The sequence below is a fragment of the Talpa occidentalis genome, unplaced genomic scaffold (assembly GCF_014898055.3).
Source record: "Talpa occidentalis isolate TD23 unplaced genomic scaffold, MPIMG_talOcc4v2.1, whole genome shotgun sequence".
NCBI classification, from domain to species: Eukaryota; Metazoa; Chordata; class Mammalia; order Eulipotyphla; family Talpidae; genus Talpa; species Talpa occidentalis.
In genome coordinates, this window is record NW_026555331.1 from 74,146,777 (window position 1) to 74,170,227 (window position 23,451).

General features: G+C 41.4%; 1 protein-coding gene across 13 annotated transcripts in view; it reads right to left on the reverse strand.

Annotated features, from left to right (window-relative positions):
• The window catches only part of HECW1 (HECT, C2 and WW domain containing E3 ubiquitin protein ligase 1), a 544,009-nt gene that overhangs the window by 15,926 nt on the left and 504,632 nt on the right, over positions 1-23,451 (reverse strand). For all 13 annotated transcript variants that reach the window (XM_054692293.1, XM_054692292.1, XM_054692290.1 and 10 more), the window contains 2 exons: positions 3,057-3,155; positions 2,092-2,221 (listed from right to left, as the gene is read on the reverse strand). In XM_054692293.1, the coding sequence (XP_054548268.1) occupies positions 2,092-2,221; positions 3,057-3,155 (229 nt within the window). The remainder of the gene's footprint in view (positions 1-2,091; positions 2,222-3,056; positions 3,156-23,451) is intronic.

The following is a 23,451-nucleotide window of genomic DNA, read 5'->3' on the forward strand; positions in this document are numbered from 1 at the left end:
ATGAACCTTGATGACATTATGTCAATTCAAATAAGACAGTCACCAAAACAAGTCAGAAAGAAAAAGATTAATATCTAATGATTTCACCTATCGAATGATTTTCACTTATATTAATATTGAATGATTTCACTTTTTCACTTACTATCGAATGAGAAATGAAACAAAAGATAAGAAAAAGACAACTTTCAAGCTTACCATAGATCTGAACTAAACAACAAGGAATAGGGAAAAAGGGGGTCAAAATGGGAGGGAAGAGCACAAGGGAATATGGTAATGGGTCAATGATGATATGATGATGGGAGGACTACACCTGAGGGAAGAAAGCAATTACTGTACCAAAATGAACAACGATGTAAGACAATTAAAAAGACAGTCACAAAAAAACAAAGTATGATTCTACTCATATGAATATTCACATAGATAACTACTCTAGATAATATGGATCTAAAATAGTCAAATCAATAAAGATATTCTACTTTCAATAAAGAAGAATGGTGGAGGTCAGGGGCTGGGGGAGGTAGAAATGGGGAGTTGTAGAGTATAAATTTTGTAAGATGAAAAAGTTCTGCAAAGAATATGCAATGGGGGCCTCCCCAGTAGCGCAGCGGTTGAGCACTGGGCTGCGAACCTGCCTGCAGCCTCTGCAGTGCCGGCTCAATCCCTGGCCAACGGGCGAGGGTCCCACATGGCACGCAGACCTCTTCTGCTGCCGGCTGCTCCCCTCAGCAGTGTACTTCGTCAATCTGCCTGCTCTGCTTTCCCCTCTGGCTCTGGTGGATTCTCTCACCCTCCCGCCCTTCTGACTGTACCCAGTGTTTGTATAAATAAATAAATAAATCTTAAAAAAAAAAAGAATAGACAATGGAACAAGGACAGCTTGTTCAATAAATGGTGCTGGGAAAACTGCAAAAGAATGAAAACTAAAACACTACCTCATACCATACACAAAAATCAACTCAAAATGGATAAAAGAAATGAACATAAGACCTGAAACAATAAAATATATAGAAGAAAATATAGGTAAAACACTGCATGACATACAAAGCAAAAAAGCAAAGAAAGTGAAGGAAAAAATAAACATCTGGGATTACATAAAACTAAAAAGCTTCCGTACAGCAAAAGAGACAGTAACCAAAACAAAGAGACACCTTATGGATTGGGGAAAATTTTTGCACTCCATGCAACTAACAAGAGACTGATCACTAAGATACACAAAAACCTTACATGACTCAACAAAAAGAGTAAACAATCCAGTCAAGAAATGGGAATAAGAACTTAAAATATACTTCTCCAAAGAGGAAATGCAAATGGTCAATGGGTATATGAAAATGTGTTCAACTTCTCTTATAATCAGAGAAATGCAAATGAAAAGCACAATGAGATACTACCTTACACAGTAAGAGTGGCACATATTAAAAAATCTCGCAACAACAAATGTTGGTGAGGATGTGGTGAAAAATGAATTCATGGGAATGCAAACTGGTCCAACCACTGTGGAAAGCTGTGTGGAAGTTCCTCAGACTACTAAAAATGGAGCTACCATATGACCCAGCAATTCCACTCCTAGGGATCTACCCAAAGTACACAAAACATTAATTCAAAAGGACACTTGCACCCTTATGTTTATTGCAACATTATTTATAATAGGGAAGACATGGAAACAACCCAAATACCCAAAAATAGATCCCTGGATCAAGAAGATGTGGTATATACACACAATGGAATGCTATTCAGCAATCAAAAAAGATAAATTGATGCCATTCACAGCAATGTGGATGGAGCTAGAAGGGATTATGCTCAGTGAAATAAGTCAGAAGGAAAAAGAAAAATATCAGATGGTTTCAGTTATAGGAGGAATATAGGGGAACCAAATGAGGGATCAAGGAAAAAAAAATAGTGACAAGAAAAAAAAAACAACAAAACCAAACAACAATAAAGAGACAACCATAAATCAGAGACATTCTGCAGGGGAGAGGGAGGAAAAGAGATCAAGGCGAAGCTGTGAAGAACACAGGGACTATGGTGATGGTGCACAGGTGAATTTTACATAATTAAAAAAAAGATCTCTTTCAAGCCCCACATTCCACAAACCTGTCCAAAAACCTCTTCATTAACAGTGAAAGTGAGGTCTAGGATATCTGTGATGTTGTTGTCTTTCATCCATTGCAAGCTCTGGTGGAATTCTTCATCCAAGTATTCTAGGTCACTCAAATCACAGGGCCTGGCACATTCAAAGTGAGAAAGACAAACAAAATTATTGAATAAGTGGTTGCCCTGATCTCATGCCAAAGTATGGTTAAACCATTCTAGGCTAAAACAAAATGGATATTCTAATAATTTGATAATTTTGAGTAAACTTATGAATATTTTTAATTCATTCATTTCTTGAAAAGGAATATTAAAATATTTACAGTAAAAACATGAAATAATTATTGGAGAGATTTATAATTTAAAAACAACTGAGTGGGCAGGGGGAGGGGGCTCCCTAGTGGCCTAGGGATTAATTATCAGCATTATCACTACAATGATCCGAGTTTGATTCCCTAGCCAGGGAGCTGACCCACATATGCCTCAGCAGACCTCTCCTGTCTCGTCAGCTGCCCCTCTTAGCTGTGTATTTCAGTCAATCCACCTGTTCTGCTTTTAACTCTGTCTCTGGTGAGTCCTCTCACCCCTTGTACCTCTGGCTTACATCCCAGTTCTTCCATGCAAAAATAAATAAATAAAATCTTTAAAAAAAAAACAACTAAGTTAAAGATAGATCAATTCCCTAATACAATTATTGTAATGTTATAATTACTTATATAAACTGATTTATAACCATTATTTGATGTTACAATAGTCCTCTCCTATGCCTACATAAAATCTCCAATGCTTTTTCATTATGCTGGAAAATTTATGTTCTCTCTGAGCAGTTAGAAAAACAAAACCTAACAGGAAAGATTAGGGCAAAACAGGCAAAAAAAAAAGAAAAAAAAAGGCTAGAAGCACCAGGGAGGCCAGTGCCTGTTGTCCTGCAGGCAGGGCTAGGAGAATCATTCCAGCAATATACTTACAGTCTCAGGAGTGCCTTATAGAAGGGTCTTGTGAAGAAAGCATCAAGAAGGTATTGATGGATCAGGGCCAAGCCTAGGATACGACCACTAAATCTGAACCTGGAACATAGACAAGGCAGAGAAATTTGTTACTGAAACTTATTTGTGATTAGCTTGCAGTAAAGGAACTGCCCTTTTCTTCCAAATACCAGAATAGAATTATCGTTTTTCCAGAATCTCCTACTAGAACCAGGAATATGAGATTCCAAGAGAAGAAACGTGCTAGTGAAAATGAATTCCAGAATCTTAGATGAATAGCCCATATTGAGCTTGAGGTGGAACTGAACACACAGACACAGAAAACTTTCTGAATCATCTATCTTTTCCCATTTAAGCATTCTAAAGATACTACCTGGATATTATGCCTGGAGGTGAGGTTCTGAGTATGAATTACATCTGGCAGTTGTGCCTACAGTCAATGGGAAGAATTACACAGCATTCTTGTTGTGTTAAGAAATAAGCTGAACCTACACTGCTCTTTAGTCTTCCCAGACACATACACAGAAAGAACAAGGAAGAATTGGTCACAGAGACATGGCCATTTCCAGATATAAGGTTCCTTAGGAAAAATAGCATCTAGTGGGTGTTGTCTGTTTTTGGCACTTACTTCTATAGCTGGACTCTCCCTGGTTTCTTTCTACCAAAAAAAGATTTTCACACAAGCATGGGTTTAGTTGTGACTCTTCTTAGATCCTCCCAGTTGGAATTTTTCCCTAATCCATCTCCACTGTCTTTCATAAGACACTTTTTAAACTCAAAAGTGTTCCTTCTCTATAACTTCTGTAACAATTGTTAAAATGAATAGATTATTCAATCTTGTAAAATAAGCGTAATTATAAACAACAAAACTGCAAATTGGCATGTTTGAAGTAGCAGAGTTGCTGTGGTCCTTAGCGTTTATTGGAACTACTTTTGAAATTCACTCAGTGTTCTTTAGTCCCTACACTAGCAAAGTCACTTTGGGAATTTGCCTTTGGGCTTAGGAGAAGTTACCCCATTCATTCACATCTGACCCAGCGGCTCTGTTGGTCACATTGGTTTGTTGTGCCATTCTTCTGCTTATCCTGGACTGTATAACTTCAGAGGACCCAGCTTTCCTGCTGGGATTTTGTTTTCTGTTGGCTTTCCTTTGCAAGCACATCAGTCATGTCCATATATGTCTGACTCTAATAAGGAGTACCAATCAATTTCTTTTTACAAGAGGGTCTCAGGCACCAGATTCATCACACATACAAGTGCCTAGAATGAGTAGATGACTGAGAACAAAAGCGATAAGCCATATGCCTGACTGCATATACCAGACATTGATAAATCCACGTGCCAGTAATACCACACTGGATCTTACTGGAAACCCCCCGCTAGCATTAGAAGGTAGACTGCAACCTTTCCTCTATTCCAGCCACCTGAAGGATAAACACCCTGGTGTGTCAGGAATGGGGACTCCTTTTTAAGCAATCCTCAAGAGGGAGAGGAGATAGGTTGCCTTTGGCTCTGTCTTGCATGTCATGTGAAAATTTCCAAGGAGATTCAGATATGACTTAAGATACTTAAGAGATGTATTCTTGACTTTTTAAAAATACATGAACCATTTTTTAATATTTTATTTTATATAATTCTTACATCATTTTTCATTTTTGCACAATGTATGCATTTTCATTCTCACTGGTGTAAGATGGTATCTCATGGTAGTTTTGATTTGCATTTCCCTGATGACAAGAGATGTTGAACATTTTTTCATATGCCTGTTGGCCATTTGTATTTCCTCTTTGGAGAAATTTCTTTTTAGCTCTTCTGCCCACTTTTTGACTGGATTATTTTCTTTGTTGTTGTTGAGTCTCATCAGCTCGTTGTAGATTTTTGTGATCAGTCCTTTATCATTAGTGTTGTGTGCAAAAATGTTATCCCAGTCGGTGGGGTTTCTCTTTGTTTTTGTTTTTGTCTCTTTTGCTGTGCAGAAGCTCTTCAATTTGATGTAGTCCCAGCTGTTTATCTTTGCCTTCACTATCACTGCTTTGGGTCCTTCCTTCCTTCCTTCCTTCCTTCCTTCCTTCCTTCCTTCCTTCCTTCCTTCCTTCCTTCCTTCCTTCCTTCCTTCCCTCCCACCCACCCTCCCTCCTTCTTTCCTTCCTTCCTTCATATGCCAAGGCCTAGCATGATAGTTCCTCTATCAGGTTCACCAATAAGATATCCAAAGCTTTCCCCACCTACTAGCATTCCCACCTGGAAAGGAGATCAGATAATATGTTGGAGAGTTGTAAAGAAGCTGGACACTTGGGTCTTGATACTTGGTCTTGGGTCTTGATACCTTTGGAAGGGGATGAGATTAAGACAGATGAAAGAACACATCCTGCACACAGACTGCAGACTTTGAGGGTCTTTTCCAAGTGTCATTGCATCTTCTGGGACATAAATTCCTGTCAGAACTGGCACTGTGCTGGAAAATCTGAGGGACTCAAAACATTTTATTGTGTCAATGAACGAAGCTAGAAGGATGATAAAACTGCATCCCTGCTTGAATTCCCCTAGGATATCATTGCAGTGTTCTGCCTTCCAAATCATGACTCTGCGACTGCATCAATCTGTGCACTGCCCACTTCATGCAGTCTGACAGCCAGGTAGTTTGTGTCAACTGAGTTCTAGAAGAGTCTGTAGCAATCATGTTTTCTATCCCTGTTACTTCCTGGAAATGGACCAGAACTTGCAGGAGGTAAAGTCCTTTCAGAAGTTTGTTCATCCTTGGCACTACTGATACTTGTTGTCCTGTGCATTGTAAGATGTTTATTTTTTTTAAAGATTTATATATTTATACAAGAACTGGGGGACCAGGCCAGATGTGCGGGAGGGTGAGAGAATTCACCAGAGACAGAGTGGGGAACAGAACAAGCAGACTGATGAAATACACTGCTGAGGGGAGCAGTGGGCGTGACAGGAGAGCTCTGCTGTGCCACGTGGGTGTCTCCACAGCTGGCCGAGATCGAACCCGCACTGCAGAGACTGCAGACAGCTTCACAGCACTGCGCTCAACTGCCTGTGCCACCAGGGAGGTCCAAGCATCATTAGATGTTTAATATTACCCAGGTATTAATGCCGGTAGCATTCTCCTCCCCACCAAGTTATGACAATCAAAGCTGTCTCCAGACATTGCCAAATGTTTCCAGTGGGCGGTGGAGGTAAAGACTTAAGAACCACTGGAAAAATGGAATAGAGAGACTGGAATCAACCCCTCTCCTAAAAACAGCTATAAAAAAAGGACTGATATGAGCTCCTGGCAAAACCCAGACTCTTTAAACTGGCTGTACAGTACCCAGACAACTGGTGTACAGGGAGTTCAAGAGCCAGAAAAAGATCCCATTCTCTGCACAGGGAAGGGCATCCCACCTGGCCGCCAGCTGACTCCTCCCAGCAGACCAGGTCTCAGTCCAGGCCTCCTAGCATCCTACCCTGCATCTGAGACCCTCACACACCCACAGGTGAGCATCATTGACCCCAGTGTCAGCATCCAGCACCTCAGGAGAGGACAGCGCCCTGAACCACAAAATTGTTTTTTAAATAAATTTTATTTTTATATTCCCCATACAATTGCAACCCCCTTATTTTGACTCCAATCCCTCCCCTCCCCGCCCCCCACCACCCATAGAGTGTCTCTGGTTCATAGTTGTTTGTTGACTTTGATTTTCACTTTCTTATAGTTATTCATTTTCCTGGTCCCTTATTTAAGTTTTCTAGATTCCTGCTATGAGTGAGACCATCTGGTATTTTTCTTTTTCTTTCTGGCTTATTTCGCTGAGCATGATCCTTCCAGCGCCATCCATGTTGCTGTAAATTGCATGTGTTTATCTTTTTTGAATGCTGAGTAATATTCCATGGTGTATATGTACCACATCTTCTTGATCCAGTCATCTATTTTTGGGCATTTGGGTTGTTTCCAAAGCTTAGCTATTGTAAATAGTGCTGCTATTTACAATAGGGTGTAGGGTTTTTAAAATAATTTTTTTTTTATCCTGAGCTGCAACCTGGAGGGACAGAGCATTCAATGTAGAAGTGCATCACACTCAGCCTTCTGGCACCTCACAGCAGACTGGACAGCCAGCTGTCAGCTCCTCCATGAGAACTGAGCCTCAAGGGGCAATCTTTTTTAACTATTTTTTCTGAGACACAACTTTAAAGGTACGAGCAGTTCAACACTGACTTTGGTTACAGCACCACAATGAGCCTTTTGGCACTACCCAATGATCAGACCAAAACACCAGGCACAGCTCCTCCAGAGTTGACAGAGTACTGCATCACAAGCAGTTCTACTTTTTCCCCCTCTTTTTTTCTCTTCCATTTTATTTTTCTTTCTTTCTCCTCATCCCTCTATTCTTCCTTCTCATTTTTCTTTCGTTGTTTCTTTTCTTTCTTTTTTTTCTGTCCTTTCCCATCCTTTTTCTTTCTTCTTCTTTTCTCTTTTTCCTGAACTGCAACTTAGTGGGACGTAGCAGTTCAACATGGAATTGCATCTCATTCAGCTTGCAGGCACCTCCCAGTGGACTGGGTCCCAACGCAGGTTTTGTGGTGCTAAGCCAGGCATCAGGAGCTTTTAGTTACCCCAGGTGAGTGCCCTGGATCCCAGACCAATTTCCAGCTCCTTGGGAGTGGACTGAACCTTAAACCTCAAACTTTAACGATCTAGCAGTTCACTGTCTGCCACCAAATACACCAGGAGGCACATACACTCAACTTGCCAGCACCACCTAGAAGATCAGGCTACAGACAGAGCCTAACAGTGCCTTCCTGTGCATTGGAAACCCTTGGTAACCACCAAGTGAGCACCCATAGTCCCAGAACCACCTCCCAGCAACATGGTAGTAGACAGAAACCAAGCCTGCAAATTTGCAGGACTTATCTGTTTATTGTGCCCCCTGGCAGTACTGGGAAGTATATTCTACTCGACATGCTGGTGCTGCCTAGCAGACTGGGGCCAAACTGGCCCTCGTAGTGCTGTGCATCAGGTACCCTCAATCAGGAACTTTCAGAAATCTTGGGCAACCCCTTGCCTTCCTGGTCAATGGAGAAGGATCCTGAGCCATTGCTTCAGGATCAGTGAGGTCTCAGCAACTCAACCTTTGGATTCAGTGGCCACTTTGTCTCTCAGCCACAAGAACAGGGCCTGGGAGAGTATTAGGGGAGGTTCTTGCACCACCCTAGATGCCACAAGACCCCAGCAATTGTACCCAACATCAAGTAAACACTCAGAACAGTGGGGGGGAAGGACTCACAAACAACAAAAAACCACCAACAGTAGAGCAAACCAAAAGCAAACAATGAGAAGAAAGAAAAACATGGTCATGGAAGTTTTCCAGGGAACAATACACCACAGAAAGAAAACCAAACTCCAGAACCCAACAATACCAACATAGAAGAATTCTCCTTCCTGTCAGATGAGGAATTAAAAGAAGCTATAATTAAGAGAGCCAAATAAATTGCACAACAAATCAGAAATGTATGAAAACATGCAGATAAGGAAAAGAATTCTATGAGAAATGTATTCAACAAACAGAACAAGATTGAAACTTCAAATAAGAAAATAAAGGCATGGATATTAAAAGATCAATGGAGGAGCTAAAAAGTTCTGGAAAAAGACATGAAAATAGGATAGAGGATATGGAAGACCAAATTAGTACTCTCAAAGATACAGATACAAAAAGAATCAAGAAGGAAAAGGAAAGACAGAGACAAAGGAAAAAGAATGAAGAACCACTTTAAGAATTATCTGACTCCTGGGCCTCCCTGGTGGTGCAAGGGGTTAAGTCATAACACTGATGTACACTATATAAAGATCAAGGGGACAATACACCAGAAAGATCTAACATTCATAAATATATACTCACCAAGTGAGGGAGCACTAAAATAAATTAGACAATTACTATTGTTTCTAAAAACAGATATGGGAGAAAATACATATGTGGTGGAGACTTCAACACCCTACACTCACAAAAGGACAGATCAATGAGAAAGAAAACAAGGACACTCTAAATGTACATCTAGATCACATGAACCTAATAGACATGTGCAGGACACTGTACCCCCAAATAATCAAACACACAGTTTTTTGAAGTACACATAGAACATTCTCCAGGATCAACCACACACTGAGTCACAGGAAAAATATCAACAAATACATGAAGTTTGAAAAATCATATCAAGTATTTTCACTGACCATAAAAGAATCAAACTAGAAATCAATTATGAAAAGAAAGCATTACATGGAGACTGAACAACATGTTCCTAAAAGACCATTGGGTTAATAAGGAAATCAAAGAAGAAATTAAAAAATACCTTGAGATGAATTACAATGAGGACACAACTTTTAGAACATGTGGGACACAGCAAAAGCTGTATTAAGAGGAAAGTATATAGCAATACAAGCCCATATCAAGAAACAAGAAAGAACCCAAAAATACAATTGAATTTCCTATCTTGAGGAACTAAATAAAGGACAAAAAAAAAAAAAAGCCCAGGAATTTAGAAGACCTAAATAAGGGATCAGGAAAAAGACTAATTATAATAAAGTAAAAATTAAAATAAATCAGAGATACACTATGGGGGTGGGGGAAGGGGAGGAGGGAATGGGGTCAAAATAAGAGGGGGGGATTGAATGGGAAGTATAACCAAGATGAAAATGCATACATTGTGCAAAAATGAAAAAATGATGTAAAAATATATAAAATAAAATTAAAAATTAAGATATTAAAAAAAAATTAAAAGCAAAAAAAAAAGCCCAAAAGCCAGTAGGAGAAAGGAAATAATAAAAAATTAAAGCAGAATAAATGAAATAAAAATCAAAGACAATACAAAAGAGAAATGAAACCAAAAACTAGTTCTTTTAAAAAATAAATAAAATAGGGCCTTCCTGGTGGTGCAAGGGTTTAAGTCTCAGCACTATGCAGCTATCTGCAGCCCCTGCAGAACGAATTCGATTCCTGGCCAGGAAGCTGAACCGATGGCACAGCAGACCTCTCTGTCTCACCTGCTGCTCCCCTCAGCAGTGTATTTCAATCAATCTGCCTGTTCTGTTCCCCACTCTGTCCCTGGTGAATCCTCTTACCTCCAAAATCCCCCTCACCTCTGGCCTAGGGCCTAGTTCTTGTATGCATAAATAAATAAATATTAAAATAAATAAAATATATAAGCCTCTAGTTAGAGAATAAAGGAGGAGAATGCAAATAAAAAGGATCACAAACGAAATAGGAAAAATTATAACAGATGTGATAGAAATCCAGAGGATAATTAGAGATTACTATGAACATTTATATGCAAACAAGTTCAACAATATAGATGAGATGCACAAATTCTTAGAACTATACAATTACCGAAAGTTGAACAAAGAAGAAATAGAAAACTTAAACAAACCAATTACAAGCCAATGAAATTGAAAAATAAATCAAACTCTCCCAAAAAACAAAAGCCCAAGACCAGGAGGTTTACCTAGTGAGATCTACCAAACATTCAAAGATGAACTGATACCTATCCTATTAAAATTCTATTAAAAATCGGGGCCTCCCTGATGGCGCAGCGGTTGAGCGCTGGGTTGCGAAGCCTCCACAGTGCCTGTTCGATCCCTGGCCACCGGCAAGGGTCCCACATGGCGCGCAGACCTCTCCTGCCGCCCACTGCTCCCCTCAGCAGTGTACTTCGGTCCTTCTGCCTGCTCTGCTCCCCGCTCTGGCTCTGGTGAATTCTCTCACCCTCCCGCACTTCTGACTGTACCCAGTGCATGTATAAATAAAAAACAAACAAACAAATAAATAAAACATGCCTCTATTAATATATATATATATATAAATTCTATTAAAAATCTAGAAAGGAGTACTACCAAAATCATTTTATGAGGCCAAAATAATTCTAATACCAAAACCAAACAAAGACAACACAAAAAAAGAATAACAGAACAATCTCCCCAATGAACACAGAAGCAAAATCCTCAATAAAACCTTAGCAAACAGAATCCAACAATACCTCACAAGGATTACACACCATGGCAAAATAGGATTTATCCCAGGGACACAAGGATGGCTCAACATCTGAAAATCAATTAATGTATCATGGCAATAAAAAGAAAAATAAAAACCATATGATCATATCAATAGAGGCTGAGAAAGAATTTGATTAAGTTCAACATCCATTTATACTGAAGATCCTTGAAAAATGGAATAAAAGGGTCATATATCAATATGATAAAAATCATATATGACAAAACCACAGGTAATATCATCCTTAATGGTGAAAAATTGAAAGCCTTCCCATTAAGATCTTTTTCCTTCTGACTTATTTCACTGAGCATAATCCCTTCTAGCTCCAACCATGTTTCTGTGAATGGCATCAGTTTATCTTTTTTGATTGCTGACTAGTATTCCATTGTGTATATATAACACATCTTATTGATCCAGGCATCTATTTGCAGGGGAGGTCTAGGGTTTAAAACTCCTTCACTTTCTTTTTGCCTGGGAAGGTCTTTTCCCCTCATATCTGAAGAAGGGTCTTGCAGGATAATATATTCTTGGATAGCAGTGTTTATCATTAAGTATTTTGAATACATCATTCCATTCTTTTCCTCACCTAAGTGTAGTGGCAGAATGGGCCACAGGGCAGGTTCTGATTCCAGCAGACAGGGTAAAGGAGGAGTCCTGGAGCCCTTGGTGGCTTTTATTGGGATTTACCACATGCACAGCAGGCAGGGGTGCCAGGGGGCCGGGAGGCTGGCAGGTCTCCCAGCCCCCAGCAAGTCTTCACTCTTCTTGGGCTCTCTGGCATTCTCTTGTGGCCTCTGCTTTCTGCTGGTGCTGCTCTCTCGCTTTGCTGTTGCGCTGGTTCCCTGTGACAGTGCTGTTATAAGCCCAGTTTCTCAGCCCAGGTGTGCCCACCTACATATGCCCACACCCTACTCCAGGTGCCTGCCATGAGGCATGCATTCAGGACCATGAGGATCCATCATCAATCCTAATGGTAGGAGGGCAGAAAAGCCTGTCACTTTTTACCTTACCCTACACCAAGGCTTTCCTCAGAGAAGTCATATGCAAGACTAATGGGGGGTACATTTATCATTGTAGAGGCAGGAAAGGCCAGTGTAGGATCTCTATGATTCTAGCAGACCGGGTAAAGGAGGAGGGTCCTGGAGCCCTCAGTGGCTTTTTCAGGCTTTTATTGGGATTACCAGGTACAGGCAGGCAGGGGTGCCAGGGGCCCAGGAGGCTGGCTGGCGAATCTTCACTCTTTCTTGCTCTCCGGCATTCTCTCATGACCTCTGCTTCTCTGCTGTTTCTCTCCTCCGGTCTCTCACATGTTCTCATTCTCTCTGCTGGTGTCCCCATGTTGCCGCCCTTATAAGCCCAGTCTCAGCCCGGGTGTACTCACCGATGCATGCCCACTCCCTACTCCAGGTGTCTGCAATCAGGCATGAATTTAATCTAATGGCAGGAGGGTGGAAAAGCCTGATACTTTACTTACCCTACAAACATTTATTTGCTTTTTCTGCATCGCCACCTTCAAAATATTGAACTTTTGCTGGTCTCATGGCATTTAAGTAGGTGTTCTTTTAGCTTCATGGATTTACATACTTAATTCCTCTCCTAGATGAGGGAAGTTCTTTATTATTTCATGAATAGAATCTCTGCTCCCCCTTCATTCCACTTCAGATATCCATTACTATGTTGACTTTCTTAATGGTATTATATAGTAATCACATTGCCTCATCTTTCTTTTTTTTTTTTTTTTTGACATCTCCTTTCTCTCTCTTCTTCCCTGTTGGTCCTTAAAGCATTACTACCTTCAGGTCATTGATTTGTTCCTCCACTTGATCTATTCTACTCCCACAACTTTCTCTTGAATTCTTGACCTCATTTAACTCATGAATTTCTGTTGTTTTTTTATTTAACACTACAACATTTGCTCATTTATTTTATTTCTGACATAATTTTTTTTTAAATTTTGTTATATTTATTTGATATATTTTTCTGAATTCTCATCTATTTCTTTGACTTTTCTATCTGACTTTTTCTCTTTGAGTTTTTCTTTCCTGAGTCTTGTATTTTTTTGAGTTTTTTTACTACTGCCATTATGAATTATCTATCTGATAGGGAAGACACAGTCTCATCCTTTTTTGTGTTTGGATTCTGAAGAGTTCTTCTCACCTTGGGAAGAGATGTTATGTTCACTTGATATTTTATATTTCCATGTGTTACAAATTTTTTGTCTGGCCATTTTGCTATTTATGGTCTCTTTATTATTATTTTAAATATCTTCATTAGTAGCTAAGTGGTAAACTATTTTTCTCTTTCTGCAGATGGTGCCGTGAATTTGTTTGCTTTTATTTTAGCATTTCTTGGCTTCCACACATACTGGGATCCATTTTGTAGTTACCAATTGTAGGGGCAGGATGGGACACAGGGCAGGTTTTCTATGATCCCATGCAGACGGGGTAAAGGAGGAGAGAGTTCTGGAGACCTCGGCAGGTTTTCAGGTTTTTATTGGGATTTACCAGGCATATGGCAGGCAGGGGTGCTGGGGGGCTGGGAGGCTGGCAGTCCTCCTAGCCCCCAGCAACCCCTCACTCTGTCTGGGCTCTCTGGCGTTCTCTCTGCTTCTCTTCTTCTCTCGGCTTCCGTTCATTCTTGGCTTCTGCTGGCGTCCCCATGATGCCACCCTTATAAACTCAGTCTCTCAGCCCAGGTGTACCTACTTCAGGTGCCCACCATCAGGCATGCATTCAGGACCACAGGGTTCCCTTATCTATCCTAATGGTGGGAGGGCAGAAAAGCCTGATACTTTTATCTTACCCTACAATCCACCCCCTCAGGGTTTTCTGCCAGACAGTCTATACAAGTCACATACGTTTCTCTTGGCAATAGAACACTGCAGCCATGGCCCACAAAAACAAATAATATACATCACAGCAGAACAAAATACATAAAATACAACAGAACACAAATAATTCCAGGCAGGGCCCCAACCTAGTGGCAAAAGACAATTATTGGCACCAGCAGATGAGCCACCAAATCTGCTGCGGAAGGCACTGCTCATACGAGGGAGGGGAACCACTCACGGCATCTACTGTCACACACCAGGAGCCGTCAGGCTTCCTGACCTTCTCTGGCTGTAGTCTCGGCTACAAGCCACACACCGCATCCACCCCCAGGATGCACTCACTCTGGGATTGGCGATTCTATTCTACTGTTGGGGGTAATCGCCAATCCTCAGGGTTTCTGTCTGCAGTCGCTCCAACACTTGGCTTTCATAGCCACCAATGCAACATGCAGACCCCTGCACTCAGGACAACCCACTGCACAAGCACATGGGTTGGGGATCCAAACTCTACATGTGGCCTCTCTTGGGTCCCCTCTTCGGCTTGGGCTCCACCCACCCGTCCCCCGAGGATGGGTTCCTCAAGTCCTCACCCTCACTCAGAATGAGCAGGGCATCACCCACAGGTGATTTTAAGAGACTCACTGGTCTTCAGCATACTTAGGCTGCTTAACAGCCACTCAGGGCTTCTCAACTTAGCACCAGCTTTTGCCTTCTCAAAATTGGCTTTTTTCCTCTGCCTAGCTGCTGGGCAGTACACAGGCTGCTTTTGGCCACTGAGGCCCACTGGCCACCCCCAGATTCCCAAAAAACATAACCTGCCAAGGTCCTCCACCTTCTGGCGGGATTGTCAGTCCAAGTCCATTAGTCCCAAGTCCATAGGCTTCTTGTGTCAGCACTGGCGAGCTCTGAATCATGGTCCTCTTTCTTTCTCCAACAATTCTGCTGCCTTGGCGGTTGTTAGCTGGTCCTCTCAGGAGTCTCCTCCTCCTGGCGATGTCTTGTCCTGCAGCTCCCGGACCTTGTCCTCCTGTGCCACCATGACACCTCCAGTGTTGTCACAGGCTCTCAGTCTGCTACTCCTCAGTCCCTCCAGGTCTTCGGAGGGCTCCATACCTGTCTCATGGGTCATCCTGCCGACTACACCAATTATAGGGACAGGAACAGGGCACTGAGCAGGTTTTCTATGATCTCATGCAGATGGGGTAAAGGAGGAGGGAGTCCTGGAGATCTTGGTGGATTTTCAGGCTTTTATTGGGATTTACCAGGCATATGGCAGGCAGGGGTGCTGGGGGGCTGGGGGGCTGGGAGGCTTGCAGTCCTCCCAGCTCCCAGCAAATCCTCACTCTTTTTGGGCTCTCTGGCATTCTCTCTGCTTCTCTTCTTCTTCTCTTGGCTTCCATTTGTTCTTGGCTTCTGCTGGCGTCCCTGTGATGCTGCCCTTATAAACTCGGTCTCTCAGCCCAGGTGTACCCACTTCAGGTGCCCACCATCAGGCATGCATTCAGGACCACGGGGTTCCCTCTTCTATCCTAATGGCGGGAGGGCAGGAAAGCCTGAAGTTTGACTTCTTCTTTTCCTATTTGGATTCCTTGTATGTCTTTCTCTTGTCTTATTGCTCGGGCTAGCACTTCCAGTATTATATGGAAAAGCAGTGGTGAGAGTGGACATCCTTGTCTTGTTCCAGATCTTAATGGAATTGCTTTCAGCTTTTCACCATTGAGAATGATACTGGCTGTTGGCTTGTCATAGATGGCCTTTATGATGTTGAGGTATGTTCCTTGTATCCCAAGAATTTCAAGGGCTTTTATCATGAATGGGTGTTGCACTTTGTCGAAAGCTTTCTCAGCGTCTATTGATATTGTCATATGGTTTTTATAATTCTTTTTGTTGATGTGTTGGATAACGTTGATTGATTTTCGGATGTTAAACCATCATTGTGTCACTGGAATGAATCCTACTTGGTCGTGGTGAATTATGTTATGGATACATTGTTGGATTTTGATAGCTAAAATTTTATTAAGGATTTTTGCATCAGTGTTCATTAGGGATATTGGCCTGTAGTTTTCCTTTTTTGTGTTGTCCTTGTTCGGTTTTGGTATTAGTGTAATGTTGGCGTCATAGAATGTGTTTGGTATTGTCCCTTCCTTCTCAATTTTTTGGAAGAGTTTTTGAAGGACAGGCACTAATTCGTCTCTGAATGTTGGTAGAATTCATTTGTAAATCCATCAGGTCCTGGGCTTTTGTTTTTTGGGAGGTTTTTGATTACCATTTCAATTTTGCTGCTTGTAATTGGTCTGTTTAGGTGTTCTATTTCTTCTTTATCTAGCTTTGGGTGATTGTAGAGTTGTAGGAATTTGTCCATCTCCTCTAGATTGTTGAACTTGTTTCCATATAACTGTTCATAGTGGTGACTGATTATTCTTTTGATTTCTGCTGTGTCCGTTGTGATTTCTCCTCTTTCATTTATGATCCTGTTTATTTGTGCTTTCTCCCTTTTTTCCTTTGTGAGCCTGGCTAGGGATTTGTCTATTTTATTGATTTTTTCAAAGAACCAGCTCTTGGTTTCATTGATCTTTTGTATTGTTTTTTTAGTTTCAATTTCATTTATTTCTGCTTTGGCTTTTATTATTTCTTTTCTTCTACTTTTTGGGGTTTTTTGTTGTTCTGTTTCTAGATATTTGAGCTTCGAGATTAGGTTGTTTCTTTGAGTTCTTTCTTGTTTCTTGATGTGAGCTTCTATTGCTATATATTTTCCTCTTATTACTGCTTTTGCTGCATCCCATACATTTAGGATATTGGTGTCCTCCTTGTCATTCAATTCAAAGAATTTTTTAATTTCTTCTTTGATCTCCTCATTAGTCCAGTGGTCTTCCAGTAGCGTGGTTTTTAATCTCCATGAGGTAGGAAAGTTCCTTGCCTTCTTTTTATGGTTTATTTCTTTTGATGCCTTCATGGTCAGAAAAGATGGTTGGTATGATTTCAGTCTTGGTGTATCTGTTGATATTTGTCTTGTGCCCCAGTATGTGATCGATCCTTGCGAATGATTCGTGTGTGCTTGAGAAAAATGTGTACTCCGTTTTTTTGGGGTTTAGTGTTCTATAGATGTCTGTTAAGCCCAAATGGTCTAGGTCCTTATTTAGAGCTTTAGTTTCTTTACTTATTTTTTGTCTTGTTGATCTACCCATTGTTGATAGTGGTGTCTTGAAGTCTCCCACTACGTATGTGTTTTCTCTGATGTCTGTTTTCAGAGAGGACTACAGTTGTCTGATATATTTTGGTGCTCCTTCGTTTGGTGAGTATATGTTAATGAGTGTTCTTTCTTCTTGAATTATTGTCCCCTTGATCATAATGTAGTGACCATTGGAGTCTCTTTTTATTTTTTTGAGTTTGAAGTCTGTTTTATCTGATATAAGTATAGCTGTTCCTGCTTTCTTTTTTGGTACATTTGCTTGTAGGATTGTTTTCCATCCTTTAACTTTGAGCCTATTTTTATCTTTTGTAGCTAAATGTGTTTCCTGGAGACACCAAAAGTTTGGGTTTTGTTTCTTAATCCAGGCTGCAACTCTGTGTCTTTTTATTGAAGAATTTAGTCCATTTACATTTAGAGTTAATATTGATGTTAGCATCTGTATTTGCCATTGTGTTTGTCTTTCCTTTGATTTTATATATTTATTCTTTTTTTTTTTTTATAGAGGCATGTTTTCTTTCTTTATTTTGTTTGTTGTTGTTTATACATGCACTGGGTACAGTCAGAAGCGCGGGAGGGTGAGAGAATTCACCAGAGCCAGAGCAGGGAGCAGAGCAGGCAGAAGGACCGAAGTACACTGCTGAGGGGAGCAGTGGGCGGCAGGAGAGGTCTGCGCGCCATGTGGGACCCTCCTCTGGTGGCCGGGGAGCAGCCGGGGATCGAACCGGCGCCCCAGAGGCTGCGGGCAGCTTCGCAACCCAGCGCTCAACCGCTGCACCACCGGGGAGGCCCTATATATTTATTCTTTTAATAACTTTTTTTTTTTGTTTTTGGCCTTCTTTTGTTGTTATTCGTCCTCTGAGGTTCTGGCTTTAGGATTCCTTGTAGTATTTTTTGGAGTGGGGGTTTAGTCATAATGAAATTCCAGAGTTTCTCTTTGTCTGGGAAGGTCCTTATTCTTTCTTCATAGAGGAAGGAGAGGTTTGCGGTATAGAGTATTCTTGGTTGGCATCTGTTTTCTTGGAGTCTGTTGACTATGTCCCTCCACTCTCTCCTTGCCCGTAGTGTTTCTTCGGAGAAGTCTGATGTCAGCCTGATTGGTTTTCCTTTGAATGTTATCTGTTTCTTCCCTCTTGTCAGCTTCATTATTTTTTCCTTGTCCTGGATTCTTGGGAGCTTTACTAGTATGTGTCTTGCTGTATTTTTCCTTTCGTCGTGGAAGTTTGGTGTTCTTCTTGCTTCTTGTATATCCATATTCAGCTCCTTCTTCGCATTTGGGAAGTTCTCTTCAATTATCTCCTGGAATATTTTCTCTGTTCCTACATCTCTCTCCTCTCCTTCTAGAATTCCTATAACTCTTATATTTCCTCTCCTCATGGAGTCAGATAGTTCCCGAAGTCTTTCTTCATTCTTTTTCCTTCGTACTTCTCTTTCCTTTTCTGTTTTGGTTCTTTTTATTTCTGTGTCTTCTAGTGTACTTATTCATTCTTCCATTTCATCAATTCTGCTTTCATTGCTTTTCCCAGAGTTCTTTAGTTCCTCCATTAATTCTTTGATCTCCTGCGTTTCTTTTACTTCCCTCTTTAGGGACTCAATTTCATTCTTCTGACCATTGTTTTCCCTCTTTAGGGACTCAATTTCCTTCTTCTGATCATTGTTTTCCTTTATGAGTTCTGTCATTTTTTTAATCATGGCAATTTTAAATTCTCTTTCTGGAAGGCTCAGAATTTCTTCCAAGTTACTGTCATTGCCATCTGGGGGGTGGTTTTCTTTTTGTGGTGTGCTTTTTTCCTGAGGTGTTATTAGGTTTCGTGTGGTTCTTCTACTCCCTATTGTCTTTTTTTCTAATTTGTCGTATGCATTGGGACACTGTGTTGCTGGGACTGGACGGCATCTTGGTTGAGCTTCTCTGCTCCCCTCTGGCTCCTCCGGGAGCCATCTGTCATTTTCAAGCAGTGTTTACTGCAGTAAGGTCCCTGTTCTAAAATGCTGATGTGGGGACACACACCCCTGTGTGCTTGGTCTGCCCTGTGGGTGGGTTCCTGTTCCCCCTCTGGGTTTGGACTGCAGGTCAGAAGGGGCCTGGCGTGGGTGAGCTTCCCCGCTCACCTCTGTCCCCTAGGGAGCCTTCTGCATGCAGTCTTTCCTGAAGAAATATCCCTGTTCTAAAATGGTGATGCGGGACGCACTCCCTGCGTGTCCGGTCTAGGCACACTCTTCTGCGCACCCGGTCTGCCCCAGCTGTGGGTGCCTGCTCCCCCTGTGGGCTCAGACTGCTGGTCTGAAGGGGCCTGGTTTGGGCTAACTTCCCAGCTGGCCATGGGTTCCTCCAGGAGCCTTCTGCAGATTTCAAGAAAGGTCCCTGTTCTATAGGGTGTTAGTGACTTTTTTTCTGGTCGCTACGTGGCGCCAGAGATCTCTCCTAATCTGTGGGGGGCTGTTTTTCTTCACCCCGTGGGACAGGGAACAGAGCGGGAATGGTAGGGAAAACCTTAATGGCTTTGGGGTGCTGTGTCTGCCTTGTGCCCCACTGATGTGGAGGACCCACGCTCCGAATTTCGTGCCCCGGGTCTCAGTTCCAAAGCCCTCAGGTCCAGGACACGGGCTGTAGCCCAGTTCAGTGGCGCGGGAATGGCGCCTTTTGCACCCCGCTCCCGTGTCCGGGCGCCTGGTTTCTGATTACTCAGTGAGGGACTTTCACCTCAGTGAGGGCCCTGGCGCATCTTCCCGCAAGCCTAGGTCGCAGGCGCGGGGACCTGGGCAGCTGTGATCCCGATCCACGTTTGCTTTTAAGCGCGCCAAGCGAGCTGCTTTTCTGGGCAAGCTTACCGGCCGGCCCAGGGCTGTGTGCGGGTCTCCAGGGTCTCTTTGTTCTCTAATGGCGCCTGGAGCCGTTCGCTCACTGCCGTGGCGAATCCTGCAGGATTCTCCACAGCTCCAGTTCACAGGGTGAGGTGGCTGCAATAGTTCCTTTCCACTCACAGTCCCGCTTGCTGCGTAGTTTGTTCTTGTTGGTCGTTTTAGTTTGTTTTTTTTTCCCTCCTCTCTGCTGGTCGGAGAGTGCGACTCTGTGGGTGGGGGAGGGGAGCAGGGTTCTGCACTTTCCTCTCTTCTAGTCCTCTTTTATGGCAACTTTCTTCTTCGGGTAGTTTGCTGGAGTCGTCTGTTTATCTTCCGTGTCCCAGTCCTCACTGGGACCTGCCACTTTTCCTCCCTATTAACTTTTTTTAATGGGAGATCTTACTCGCAGCGTCTCCTCGCCGCCATGTTGCTCCGCCCTCCCTATCTTGGCTATTTTAAATAGTGCTTCTGTAGACACAGAAGTGCAGGTTTCCTTTTGAATTATGTTTTTATGCTCTTAAATACCTAAGAGTGGAATTGCTGAGTCACAAGCTAGATCCATTTTGTGTTTTTTTGAGGAATTACGGGATTTTTTTTTATAGGTACTGGACCAGTGTACATTACCACCAACAGTGAAAGAGGCTTTCCTTTTCTCCACTCCCTCACCAGCACTTGCTTTTGTGGAATTTTTGATATGGGCCATTCTCACAGGTGTGAGGTGGCATCTCATTTTGGTTTTGATTTGCATTTCACTGATGATAAGTGATGATGAACTTTTTTTTTTCATATGTCTGTCAGCCATCTGCATATCTTCTCTGGCAAAGTGACTATTTAACTCTTTTGCCCATTTTTTAATTTTGTTATTTGTTTATTTTTTGTTGAGATATATGAGCTCTTTATAGATTTTGATATCAATCCATTTTCAAATGTATAGGGTGCAAATATTTTCTCACATTCAGTAGAGTGTCTTCTACCTATTTTTCAGTCACACTCCCTAGCCTACTGCAAATGTTATATTCTATCTGGAAATTACATCCTCCTATCTCTTCATCTCCTATCTCCTATTTTCACTCATTATTCAAAAGTCCCTGTACTTGATACTAACAACCATACAATATGATAAGTTCTCTAATGGACATATTTGTAGCATTTATCACATTGCATTGTGTGTAATTTGTTCAATTAAATTGTATCTTGGTCCATGACAATATCCATGACTTATGTTTATACATTATTTTGTTTTCATTTGTAAAATCAGCATAAGTCAGTATTTATACTATGGTATTGTTAGAGAATGGTGTCTAGAACAGTGCCTGGGACATTTAGTAAGTTTTCAATGAATGCTTCCTTAATTTAGTTTTATATTAATTTCTGCATCTCCAGGGGCATAAAATCAGCATACAGTCAAGATGAAAGAATTAAGACATAAGCTCTTCATCAATAGGCTAATGACATAATCATACTCAGAGAATAAACATATGGAACTTGGAATATTAATGCAGGGTTTATATTGTCAAAGACATAATAGATACAAAGTTTAGCAAATAGTAAGATTTTAGTGAATGGATTGAAAACTCTGAATTGTATATGGCTCTTTTGGTTATTTTTAATGCCTATCCCCCCACCCTTCATGGGTTTCCCACCATTGTCTGCCCTGCTCTGTGATCTTAGGAAGAAGTTTCTGTGGGTTATAGAATCTGGAGATCCTATTCCTCTGGTTTATGGATGGTGTGGTTAATAGGATTGAAGAATGGAAAAAAGTGATAATTGTGTTCTTTTCTATACTCTCCCTGAGTTTGATCTGATAAGGCTGTGTATCTATTACTGTTGCTCCCATGGGAGGCTCAGCAGGCCTCCAGCTTCATTTCTCTTATTTACCCTGAGCATTATCATTATATTTTACTTAATGTATGCATATGGAATCTTTACTCTATTTATTCATAATTATATCTTTCAATACTCAACTAGAACAAAGGCAACTAGGAAGAATTGCTATGCTTTTATGTATGGACTTTTGTTTGGCTTGATCTATTCCAGTGTGTATGAAGCCCACACATAATTATCAGGGAGTCAGAGAACCTCAAGTAGTTTTAGAAAAAAAGAGAACTTTCAGAAGAAAGACCCTGTGTGTGGTAAAGACTTCTCTGTCCACATTTTTGTCTACAGCATGGCCTGCAAGTGGCTGGTGGAACAGCATGGGACAGTGTGAAAGAAGGTAGAAGCCTCTGCTCAAGATACAGCAGTAGTTCAGTATGGTGCAGACAAGAGTCGAAGTTCCTGGGGAACATAGCATTTAATGCTGACATCACAAAGGCTTTAAAAATTACAGGAGATTAAAAAATTGTGTGACCTTTGAACAATTAATTATACATGGAAGATATGAGCATTCTATTTTAACAGAACTGGAACAAGTAAGTGACTGGTGTGGTTTTTGGAATAATATTCATGTACGTACCCAATATTCAGTGAAATATTACTTTGAACAGCTCAAAGTACCAAACACTGTGCTAGAGTTAAATGAAAGATCCAGTTGTGTTCTCACAGAACTTACCTTTCGGTTTGGAATAGAAAGCAAATATGAGAATGGGACACAAAGACCAGAGAAAGAGAAAGAAACATAATAATGAAAATGAATGATTGGTGAAAAGATGCCTCTTCTAGCCACACCCAAGCTACCGAGTGAAGTCTAATCTTGTAAAGTTGACCACTTTTCTCACTGTTTATGTTTGGCCTGGTTTGCTGAGTAAAGAGGACAGAAGATGGGTAGTTGCTCCTCCCAGGCAGACTTCTGCTTTAACCTGTTCTTTGTGCGGCAACAATTCCCAGCCTCTCAAAGTCAAAGATGTGACCATTATATGCCCTATAATTTCTTGGCCTGTGATTTCTTATGAGTGATGTATTGATCACAGTAAGTGTCATTTCCCTCCCAGTCCATGTGGATAGTGGGATAAGGAGTCTTTTAGAGTGAGAAAGGAAGGTGGGAGATGCTGCACCCAGATCTGAGGTGAGCCGCAGCCTCAATCATCCTGTTGGTACTTGAGGAACATCCACTTGGTTGATTAGACTTGAAAACTTGGAATTCAGGTATTCCCATTGTCATCAATACATAGATAACCCTAAGAATTTATCCTAAGTATTTAGGGTTATCTACAGAAATAATTTTTTTAATTTTTTTTATATTTTTATATCATTTTTCATTTTTGCACAATGTAAGCATTTTCATCTTGGTTATAGTCCCCATACAATTCCCATCCCCCTTGTTTTGATCCCACTCCCTCCTCTCCACCCCTGCAGTGTGTCTCTGGCTTATAGTTACTTGCTGATTTTGACTTTTACTTTATTATAATTAGTCTTTTTCCTGGTCTCTTATTTAGGTTTTCTAGATTCCTGCTATGAGTGAGACCATCCGGTATTTTTCTTTTTCTTTCTGGCTTATTTCGCTGAGCATGATCCCTTGCAGCTCCATCCATGTTGCTGCAAATTGCA